Here is a 12,121-nt window from a genome sequence, read left to right as displayed (position 1 = left end):
AAAAAAAAAAAAGAAACTACATTTTTAGCAAGTATGACAAGTAATTTTGGTATCATAAGAAGAGGTGGCTTACTTAGCAAATTAAAATATAAATTACTTGAAAAGGTGATTTTTCTCATTCACTTTCACTCAAGGAAAAAGAATGAAGAACATACTTTGTTTCACTGTCCTCACTGGCCCTGGCAATTTCTCTGGGCTGAGAAGTAGTCCCATAACAGAATGGTCTCCTCTTTAAGCCCATCTCAGTGAAGCGAGAAACTATTTCCCATAGAGGAAGCAAATGCAAACTCTGTGCACCTTATTCCAAACACAATTACTTTTAGCTGTGGAAAAATGTTGACTCTGCTTTTTAGTTCAAAAAAGCCAGTTAAGATTTTTTTAAGTGTTGGGTTAATTGTAGTTTATTTGAATTCATTTGTTGAAGAATTTAATCCAAAGAATCAATCTGCGTTTCACATTCTTCTAGAGGTAATAATCAGGACAGTCCCTTAATTTAAAATCTTTTTTCTCTCTGGTATTCAATAGTGTATTTACATAAAGAGTAAAGAAGAGACTTTCCACTGGACACTTACTGTAAATATGGAAGCAGTATAAAACAGGAGCGGAAAAGTGGTCTCCTTTTTATTTCTCTCCTGAAGAATGAATTGTGGAGGATGTAGTGGTTATTCCACATCATAAATCGAACCTCTTTCAGACCCCGAGAGTTGGCTTCTTCAATCAACCGAATGACAGACTATAGAGCAGAAAACAGAAAAATAGCAAGTTTTTAAAAAAGCAAGTTAATAATCACTAGGAAATATGAAAATGTGAAGTAAAAAATAATCTCACAGTTAACATCAAAGGAATTTCAATAAAGTATAGTGAGTCAAATTAATTTCTTTTATGTTTAATTTTTTTCTCCTTCTAAAGATGCTGAAGTGGGAAGATGCTGCCTGTTGAGAAGAACACAGATTTCTATCTTATGAAACATGGGAGGCCCAGGGAATTACTCTATTCTATTTTGAGCCTTAATGTTGTCCTAGAGATTTTTTTTTTTTTTTTTTGGTTTGTATTTCTTAAGGGAATTTTCAGAAGAGGAATTAAAAAGGGTGGTATATAAAGTTCAAATAAACCAATTAAGTTCCAAAACCAAGAAACCTCTCAGAGGAGAAACAGAGAACAGTCTAAGTATCCTGAGAATATGTTTTAAACAGCCTCTTATTTTCCTTGGAAGGTAGATACTAGTGATTACTTAAAAGAGAGCAAGAAATTTTAATTTAACATTGTTTTACAGAAATTCATATACTAAGTTGTTTCTTCTTTTGCTACTATCCTTAATTGAAATAAGGAAGGTAAGTTAGTTCTCCCCTTTTTGTAATGTTAGAAATGAATTTAATCAAATTAAAGAAGTCAGACTTCTGGAATGTGAAATTAATTTCTAAAGTCCCTCATTTCTGAGTGTTTAAACTTGACTCAGGATTGTCATTCAGAGACAAAGTTAAGCCATCATCATTTTTAAAACCTTGCTTTTTTTACTATCTCAGATTAAGGACACAAGTGCACACAAGAAAAAATTTTAAATAACTGATTCACCTGATAACAGCTCAGTAAACATTCTCAGGTACTCCTTTTGGGGGACCTGACAGTGATTGTTTTTATTAAGCTTCTGAAATGCTAAGAGTAAGTCCAAGAGCCAGATAAAACCAAAAGTTATACCAGTTCTCATCTCATTAAAATTATTCCAAAGGTAGCAACATTTCAATAAGATTCTGGGGAAAGCATTTTATTTCTCTGAAGATTGTTTTATGGGGCGGCGCTTGTGGCTCAAAGGAGTAGGGCGCCGGTCCCATGTGCTGGAGGTGGTGGGTTCAAACCCAGCTCAGCCAAAAAAAAAGAAGATTGTTTTATAACAACTTGGAAAAACATGGTTTGGGCTTAATATAAAAACTGAATATAAAAACAGTATCTTCACCTCACCTGGTATTCTATTTACGGATTTCAAATCAATGAAAAGAAATAAATTTTTAGAAAAAGAAAGAGAATATTTTACTTATATCAACAAAACTCAATTTTAGACTCATAAGCTCTTTGATAATATTAGTATCTTTGCCTAGTCACTATTGGAAAGGTGAAATGAAAGAACAGAGAAAAAAACTTCAAATGTACTTTTTCAAAAAAGAAAAAGTATATTTGAAAAGCAAATTTGCTGAAAGAAAAAAAAAAGCCTGTAAATACCTCAGGATACTCTCTCCATCCAAAGTGGTCTCTACAGAAGAATTTCCAGACCGTGTGGTATACAGAGTTGACATTGCTAGAAGGTGGTGTAGACAGCCTTCGTAATTGGTCAAATTCCGTTGTTTCATACACATTCATGGCATTCAAATCTGCCCCAAATTCTTGTCCTCTAGAAAGACCCCCCCCCCCAAAAAAAAACCTGTTAGTATATTTGCAAAGTAAAATATCCAAACATCTTATTGGACATTAAAAATAGGTAGTATAGACTACTGTAGAACAGGCATCCTCAAACTATGGCCTGCAGGCCACATGCAGCCCACCGAGGACATTTATCCAGTCCACGGGGTGTTTTTGCCGCTGCTGTCTTTCCTGTTTAGCAGCCGACTTGTCCTGGGGCCCGGAGTCCAGCCCTCCAACGGTCTGAGGGACAGTGAACTGGACCCTGTTTAAAAAGTTTGAGGACCCCTGTTGTAGAATTTTCAAAATTTGCTTTACTTAAAAGAATATTACTGGTTGTTTCCATAGCATCCATCCCCTATGTGCCCTTTTTTACCAAGAACAAAACTTCTGGGCAGAGGAGTTATAGGATTGATTTAACCCCATAGTACCAATGGCCTAATAAACCCAGTCAATATAATCCCAAACTCTGGTCTTAGCCAATCATGGAGTTAAGTTTTAAAATGAAGCTAGAAACCAGACAGAGAAACAAAAGAAAAAGTTCCTCTTGAAGCTTAACCCTTTTTCAGAAGCAATAGTTTACCTCAGCCAACACAGGAATATACATTACCTGATGAAAGACAAAAAAAAAAGAAAAAGAAAATGACCTCAAACAATCCCAGTACTAATCCACCCCAAATCAATATTGTCTTGTATCTGTGGGTGAAAAAATGAAGAGAAAACATGAAGAGAAAAATAGTTTGAATTATTTTGAGGTTTACCTATGAGAATATTATTGTCATTTTGTTATGTGGTCTACTGGTGCTGAATCAGCACCTACAAACATCTCCATACCATTGGGACTCCAAATCAAATTCATCTGTGGTCCAATTGAAACACTTAATGTTTCCTTTTTAATGGAATATCATCTACTGTATATGTTCACTATATTCTCTCTTTTCTGTGGATGTATAGGAAATTAAATATATCATAAAATAACATCACATATATTGCAGAATAACTAAGTTTCTGAATACATTCCTCAGTATTTCCCACCTTTTCTACCACAATTTATTTGTAATTTGAAAGACTGGTACATGCGAAATCCAGATACTGGGACAGATTTTCCCAATAACTGACTTCCTTCCTTTTTGTAAATTAGGATTCTGAAAGGGTTTTGATGGTTAGTGCAACACTTTCCAAATTCTGTTCTTGGAACACTTGTTTTAAGAACTGTTAATAAGTACTCTGTGGACAAAAGATTCTGCAGTCAAATGTTTGAAAAATTGGGTCATACAGAGTTATATAATTTACTTACTGCAGCCTCTCCCCAGTCTCTTTAATATGCTAAGGTAGATACCAACTACCCTGATGAGGGCTTTAAACTAAACCTAAACAACCTACTAAACCTAAAACAACTGCTCTCCAAAGCTTTCCCCCAGGAATACCAACTTATATTTCTCTCTCAATACACAACTCTGGCAAATGTCAGGGAAAGAAAAATCTACTTCCCATCCTCCATCCTGATGTTTGCAATTTGTGAATCAGGTTCTATTCTTCAAAAAAAAAACTAAAGTCACATACCCAATTACTGGTGCCAAGAAAGTATACAGCTTGTAAAAAGCAGTATATTCTTTTAAAATTCTCAATAGATCTTCCCCTCAAATCCAAATGTCTTGCTAGTAGTGGGATGTGGTCTTAAAATAACATAATTTTAATTAGCCATTACATGGGAATAAGATAGTAAGATATAGTTTAAAATCATATTTGGTTACTCTTTTGTTTAAAATGATTTATGCTAAATAGACATATTTAATTCAAAAGAAAAAAAATGTTTCTGAGAATTCCCTGAAAAAACCCTGAAAAATTGGAACTTTTATGCCTAAATTAAACTTCTTATCAAGTTCTGTTAGAGAATTTTCACTTAACTTTAGAAGAATCTGATGTTATGACTGAGAAGAGAGACACAAACATTTCTCTCCCTTTAAGCTTATTTCTCAGGAACTGTTACAAATGATGAGTTAACAAATCCTCAGTATTTTTTTAAGGAGTTCTTAGAACAGCAGTCATTATGTTAACATGCATTATAGCATAAACAGTTAATGCTTTTTCCTGTTTAAATGCCACATTTTATTTTGGACAGCACTCTAGCAATTTCTGTTTAAGCCTGTATAACTGAGACTTTATAATGATTTGCATGAGAAAGAGGGCTACAACTGCAGCTCAGCTTTTGCTACAATCTCTGTACATTTCAGTTCTTGGAGCATTATGAAATTTCTATGACAAATTCTAATTTACTACAATCAACTATTCTTTGAACTGATCTATCAAAGTACTGTTTTAGGTCTATTTGATTTTCAATATGCTTTTCTAGACTTGACAGAGACAAAATAATGAATTTGAAAAACATTAAATTATTTTTTTATAAAATTAATTTTACCACCTGCTCTCCCTTAAACAGAGAATACTTTAAAAATCCAAAGCCAAGAGTTTTTTTTCCTCCACAATCTGCATCAGTATGAATGTGTGCAATATGGATGCCAAATGTTCAATATCCACTGCTCTTCTTTATCAAACTATTATTTCCCATTATCAGAAAGCAGTTATGAGTCATCTGTGTGTGGTAATGGTGATAGTGGGCTGTATGAAGCAATACACAAAGAATTAAACAGATGTAGCAGTCCCTATCTTCCAGGGGCTTCAAGAGAGGAATAAATAACAAAACATAGAACCAAAGAAGCAAGACATCTGTCTATCTAAATTCATCAGTGGCAAGCATATTTAGGAAATAAGACAAATAATAGACATGCAGCATTATGGAAGAGGAGGTGGTTATTGGTATTCAACAATAGATGAAGGTCAGGAAGAAACAGGCTTTCCTCTATCAATCCTAGATAGCTTTCTGTAAGAGAAAGCATGTAATGAATAGTTTAAATATTGTAATAGGAAATATCACTGCTAAGTATAAAGAATCGTATGTAAGAACAAGGAAAAAGAGGCCTTTAGTGCTTTGCTTCTTGGAAGAAGGGTAGAGCAGAATCGTAGAAGTAGTCAGAAAAGGAGACCTTCAAAACAGAGGCACAGACAGATGAGAAAACATGGACCAGGAGCAACAGGCAATGTGAGAGCTGTCAGGCCATGAGCTAATGATGTTAAGTCCAGGATCTCAGAGCCTTAAGTTAATACTAGATGTGTAAAAACTGAGAAAGAGAGACAGCGCTTGAGACTTAAGACTTGGGGAGTGTCTTTGTGAATGCAGAGTACAATAATCCTTGTGGATGAGAACCCTATCTGGATTAAGGGTATCCCTACTGAGGGATGGCCAGAAAAGAGTATGAGAGCTAGTCACTGTTTCAGGATTTATATTTTGCTAAATATATCAAATGGTAGATCCATCAATATTGTCTTATCTAAGATAGAACTCTACCATAAGCCCAAAAAATTAAAAACCTGTGAACAGGTTGCAGATTTTTGCTATAAAAGGATCAACTTGAACTGCTGAAATAGTAACAATTGTATTTCATGTGTTTCAGCAACAAACATACTACCATACATACCTGTATAAGAATATAGACAGAAAATGAATTTAAAATTCTGAAAAGAATACCCATTCTCATAATTTAGATGCTTTATAACAATGGTTCTCTTCTTAACAAATATCTATACATACCAATTAAGCCAACATTTTCTGACATGTTATTAGCAAGCACCAACACCCACACTAAGTCAGAAAATATGCCCAACACATTATTTCCTCTGTATTATAAACTTACTAATATCGTAGTATATTTCAGGTACTAAAAAGAAGGTGAAAAAGACCTATGACATGAGCAATAAATAATCAGAGCTGGAATGAAAACTAAAACTAACATAGAAACAGATGCTAAAATGAAATAGAAATTAGTGACATGATTTATTTCTAGGGAAATAGCTCTTCAGTTTATGTATCTGAGAGTAAATACATGAAAGACAGTAACCATTCTAGGTTAATTTCTCTATTTACACATTTCTAGGAAGGAAATGTGACCAAACAAAGAAAACAAGGCTCAGCACCTGTAGCTCAAGCGGCTAGGACGCCATCCACATACACCAGAGCTGCTGGGTTCAAATCCAGCCCAGGCCTGCCAAACAATGACAAATACAAACCCAAAACAGCTGGGCATTGTGGGGAGCACCTGTAGTTCCAGCTACTTGGGAGGCTAAAGCAAGAGAATTGCTTAAGCCCAAGAGTTTGAGGTTGCTGTGAGCTGTGATGCCATAGCACTCTACCCAGGGTGACAGCTTGAGACTCTGTCTCAAAAAAAATAAAGAAAACAATTAAGTAATATTAAGTAGGCATATGAATTATGTACTGGGCTCTGCTTTGGGGATAAGAAGATGAAAAAGGCTAAATGCCACAGAGAACCAATCAAGTGGGGAAAGACGACCTTGTGGCACAGTGTGAAATGTGGCACAAAGGTGATCTGAGAACAACTCAGAAGCAGATGGCCTACCTCTGCTGGGAAAGGTGTCAGGAAAAGTGGTCAAGGGAAGTGTCCCAGGGTGGATGAAATGCAAGGCAAGTCCAGTCAGCCACCAGGCAGGATACCACGTGCAGAGTGACTGCATGCGTAGAAGCTAAACTAGCAAGACATGAGGAGAGTATGGAAGAAGCACATGCAGTTCATGTGGGAGGCCAGGGTGTATGTGTCTCTGAGAGATGACAAGGACTAAGACTGGACTGGAAAGGCTGGCTGGGGCCAGATAATGAAGTGCTTTGTATGCCAGGTTAAGAGGTGAAGATTTGACTCTGCAAGAAGGCAATAGGACTCATCAGTGGATTTTCAACAAGGTTCAGACCTGCCTCTACAAAGGCCACTCAATAGTACCAGTTTAGAGGAGTAATTTACTTATTTATTTTGGGCAGAGGAGGCCAGGGAAAGGTCGGGGAGGAGTGGAAACAAGGATTCATTTGCTAAATATTTAGTAGCATACTTATCAATATTTATTAGTCTATTTGTAACTGTCAATAGCCATTACAGAGGACTAAGGAAGCAGAGTAAGGATAATGTGAGATTTAACTGCATGAAGGACAATTACATGAGGGTCAGAACAGAATAGAAAGAAATAAGGATGTGTCCCATTTTTTGATCTGTGTGACTGGATCACAGTGCCATTACAGAGACAGAAATTATAAGAGGTTAAACATGCTTAAGTGGGAAGAGATTGTTATAAAATAAAAAACTCAGACTTTAGCAAAGATCAATTAAGCATAAAGTTTTCTGATCCCTACTCTGTACAGTTTTAACAGATCAGATAGACCTTGGAGCCTTGTCTTCCTGCCTCTAGAATTAACTGGTTTCTACGAGGATAAACCTGTAACCTCAAAACTAATTAACACCCACCCTAATTGGCTAGACTAACCACACACAGTTAGTAGGCGCTCTTATTTTATTATGATGTAAAGTGAAAATAACCCCCAAAGTGAGGGTCATAATGATAGAAGGATAAAGACTAAGTACATGGCTTGGCACCCCTATCAGTGGTTAGGGCGCCGGCCACATGCAACAGGCCTGCTAAACAATGACAACAACAACAAAAAATAGCTAGATACTGTGGCGGGCACCTGTAGTCCCAGCTACTTCTGAGGCTGAAGCAGGAGAGTTGCTTAAGCCCATGAGTTTCAGGTTGCTGTGAGCTGTGATGCCATGGCACTCTACCAAGTGTGACATAGTGAGACTGTCTCCAAAAAAAAAAAAAAAAAGATTAAGTGCAATTAAGAGAGAATTTAGGCTCTTCTGCTACTAGCTTGAGACAGGCATGACAGATGAGATATGTCTGCTGCTGCTAAAGAAATTTCACAGGCACACAAAATATAGCTAGCTTCTGATACCTGGCTTTGATGTTTCCAGGAACTCATTTAGCAACGCTGTAATATTTGGCAGCTTATATGCCTTCAAATATGTTACAAGGTGATAAGAATCAAAACCATGGCATACACAAAACTAACATTATTTTGTGAAAGTAGTATAGTTATTAAACTTCAGAAAACTATATACTAGTAACTTTCCGCTTTAGAAGCACAGTAACTATCATTTATTCTGTTACTAAGATTTGTGCCAACACAAATAAAATAGCATAGAACTGTTGGGGAAGGCAATAAAACTTATCTATAAAATGCTTACGATCAAAGCAACATCTTTTAATATTCACCAGAAGTTAAAATTCTACACTTGATTTCCAGACTATGACACTGGTTATGGTAATAAACAATTTTTCGCTTTGTATCCAGAAGTAGCTATAGATAAATACGCTCACAAAACAAAATTAAGAGTTTATATTATTACACATATGGCCCTCCATAGTTACATACAAAGAACCAAATATTGACTCTGAATTAAATTTGCCCACCTCTAAAGAGATCCTGACATAATCAAGGCTGAATTACAAAGGCTTGGATCATTCTGTAAAACTACCAATATAAAATTGGATCAGAGACTTATTTAATGTTTCTAAATACTTCCAAAGAGTTTTGGGTAAGTAAAAATGTTCCCTATTTTAAGATACAATGCACTTCTTGGGATCAACTCTTAAAAAGTGATCATCAGGCAAAATTCTGTGTGTGCTATTTCTTTGGTCCCTCCTAGAGCATTTTGGGAAAAGGTGAATTTTAGAGCAGGCAGCAAATTACTGAGGGATGCTGTTTGGAATCACATGTCAAACCCCATGACTAAATTACATATTGTTAGACATCTGATCTGTGGTCTTAAAGTCATTCAATTAGTGAACACGGAGAAATGAAAAAAGAGAATAAGAGACAGGAGAGGAAAGGGAGTCGAGTAAGTTGTCTAAATGAAAATATAATAATTTTTAAGCTTTTGTAATTGTGTATTCTCCAAAAGTCTGTAGGGAACTAAATAAACCCATACCATAGAGCTTACTCTCGAAAAGCTTTGATATTAAGACATGTCCACATGAATATATTTAAATGTCTAATAAATAATACCATACATTGACATCCCCTGCCCCTAATGCAATCACTAAAAGTCAATCATAATACTCACTTAAAGAAAAGAATCTACTAAAATAGTTATGCTGACATTTTTTTGTTTTTTATTACACTACAAAGAACACAATAAAACTTCTAGTAAAATGTGGATATGTCTAAAATCTTTCAAATAAAACCTATACTTATGAGATCAAAAGATCTCACTGTTATCTATTTATGGATGTGTGGGATTAAATTTTATACCCTGAAGGTACCAAAAATGTCACACAGCCTTAACTTTGATGAAAGTTGAGTCAGATGTCCTGAGACTCATAGAAGGTTAACCGTAAGTGAGACACGATTCTCAATCATAAACTGATGAGGAAGTGAAATTAGATTTCTGTAAGAACAGCTGGGATAGAAAGCACAGACCAGTTTTTTAGAACTTTGAAGCATGCAATTAATGATTCTTTTACAAAGATGAGTAAATAACCCTTCTGTTGAGTGAAATATTTTTAAAACTTTTAAGATCCTATAATATTTACCTTAAAGTAGACAATAAAAAATTCTGCCATGCATTCAAGGCACAAATGCTGGTTAATTAATTTTTGGGATACAAACTTGGCACAGCATTTAAATAGGGCTAAAATAAATTTGTTCATAAAACTTTTTATAAATATAAAATCAATACTACATATAAAACCTAAAATTACTTAAATAAATTGCTTTCAAATAACCTCATACAATTCAGGACTCATTTATACATAAATGAAATACTAATTGTAAATAATTATAAAAATACTCTGCAATAATCCCTATTAAATATAATCTATTATCTTCATTTATTTCTGGTTTGACTTTTAAATTACAAATAACTCCCTTAAATAGGTTTTTATTAAACATTTTCTTTTATTTAGCCCTGGCTTTCCCCCCCAATTAGCCCAGATGAACTAACTGATAAATGCAAGAATTAGAAATATATTCTTTGATGGGTAAGAACTCAGAGATGAGTAAGCAGCTTTCAAGCAAACTAGAGAATTGAATGCATACAAACTACATAGAGAATTCATCAACTTGCTAGTTCTTTGAACAGATTTTTGGAAAAAAAGATTTTCTACAGAAAAGGCACTAAGAAATTCTTTTTCTTTCTTTTTTTTTTTTTTTTGGTCTATATTTTGTAAACTATGATCACAAAATCTTTCAACAGTCTTAAATCAGTAACTTTTTCTGGGAGAGATGGATTCTACAAAGCCAAGTTTCTCCCATAGATTCAATTTTGTTGATAAGATAGTCTAAATTATTTTTTAGTTACAAATTAATTGCAGAACACTTTACACATTGCTTTTGATGTCTGGCAGCACTGGGATAATCCAAACATCAGAAAGCAAACAAGAAAAAGTTTTTTGTTTCACATACTCTACCCGGATTCAAGGATGTCTTTCTTTTATTAGGATGAGTAATTAAACCCTGGAGAAGGCAAACCTAGTATTTCTCTTGTGCTTATTTTTACTCGCTAAATGCCTGGAAATGAAAGAGCTAAGCCAGGTGACAGTCAGAAACCAAAGACCAAACACAGCAGGAAATTATTTAGAGTATTTTATACTGTTTGCCCTCTCTACACCCTGATCAGCTACAGGAACTGTGAAGATCACAGGGTGTAGGCAAGATTCTGAAAGCACAGTCACTACTGCAAGCCAAGTTCACCCTTGGGACCTCCACTAGTAACATTCTCCACTGACTATTCAGTACTGGTAAAAATTTAGATCCAAGAAGGTCCCCCAAATTCTATGACTATACATCAAGTGAGAAAGGAGAATTTAAGAAACCATTAATTTATCCAAAAAGAAAAAAGCTAATGTAGTAGAAATTCCTGTAAGTGTAGCCTAAACTAGGTATTTTTTAATCATTATGAGAAGTGTTGTTTCAACCTAAGACTATTAACAAATTCTTCCTTCTGCTCAGAAGCAACAGAACCAAAACAGGACTTTCATTTGCATAAAGAATACAAATTTACTGAACTTCTCAGACTACTTAGTCACATTATTCTAATACATTTCTTACACAACTTTTTGTGGTACATATACCACTGGTTTCTGTAGAACATGAAAGAGAACAGTCACTTTAGCATTTTTCACTCTTGTAAGAGCCTATCCTTTCATTGTTAATGACCATGCAAAGGTTCTTTACTGGTCAAGTGGGTGTTACAAGTAAACACCACAGAGCAGAGAAGTAAACACCACAGAGCAGAGAAAGATCAAGGAGACAGACACATTTTGTTGTGTGGAAACAGCAAATAGGAATGCCTACTTAACTGTCTTTTAATGCTTATCTTAGCAACAGTACTGGGTAGGTCAGTAAGGAAAATTGTAAATTTAATTACATGACAATTAGAAGTTTATTAATGTCCATCAACTTCTAAAATCTGAGTTTCTGATCTGACTTGGTGGTTACATTTACCGCTCTACAATACTGTCCTTTTCATAGACTGAATATAAATCTTTACAAGATACCAAGTTGAATAAGTGGAATTTGTTTTACATAAAATCCTTAATTTTCAAAAATTTCAAAATGTATTTCAGAACCTCCTACTTGTAATTTCATATTCCCTATTAACAAGGAGTTATCTAGGCTTGGCACCTGTAGCTCAAGTGGCGAAGGCGCCAGCCACATACAACAGAGCTGGAGGGTTTGAATCCAGCCTAGGCCTGCCAAAATGACAACTACAACCAAAGTAGCTGGGCCTTGTGGCGGGCGCCTGTAGTCCCAGCTACTTGGGAGGCTGAG

At 35.2% G+C, this 12,121-nt stretch overlaps 1 protein-coding gene across 2 annotated transcripts in view; it reads right to left on the bottom strand.

Annotated features, from left to right (window-relative positions):
• Positions 1-12,121, bottom strand: part of TIPARP (TCDD inducible poly(ADP-ribose) polymerase) — a 32,429-nt gene that overhangs the window by 10,200 nt on the left and 10,108 nt on the right. For both annotated transcript variants that reach the window (XM_023515674.1, XM_012807832.2), the window contains 2 exons: positions 2,215-2,383; positions 573-733 (listed from right to left, as the gene is read on the bottom strand). In XM_023515674.1, coding sequence (XP_023371442.1) covers positions 573-733; positions 2,215-2,383 — 330 coding nt within the window. The remainder of the gene's footprint in view (positions 1-572; positions 734-2,214; positions 2,384-12,121) is intronic.

The sequence above is a fragment of the Otolemur garnettii genome, unplaced genomic scaffold (assembly GCF_000181295.1).
Source record: "Otolemur garnettii isolate 467f Iridium unplaced genomic scaffold, OtoGar3 scaffold00076, whole genome shotgun sequence".
NCBI lineage: Eukaryota > Metazoa > Chordata > Mammalia > Primates > Galagidae > Otolemur > Otolemur garnettii.
Note: the sequence above shows the minus strand (reverse complement) of the source record. Positions and strands in the feature narration are given on the sequence as shown.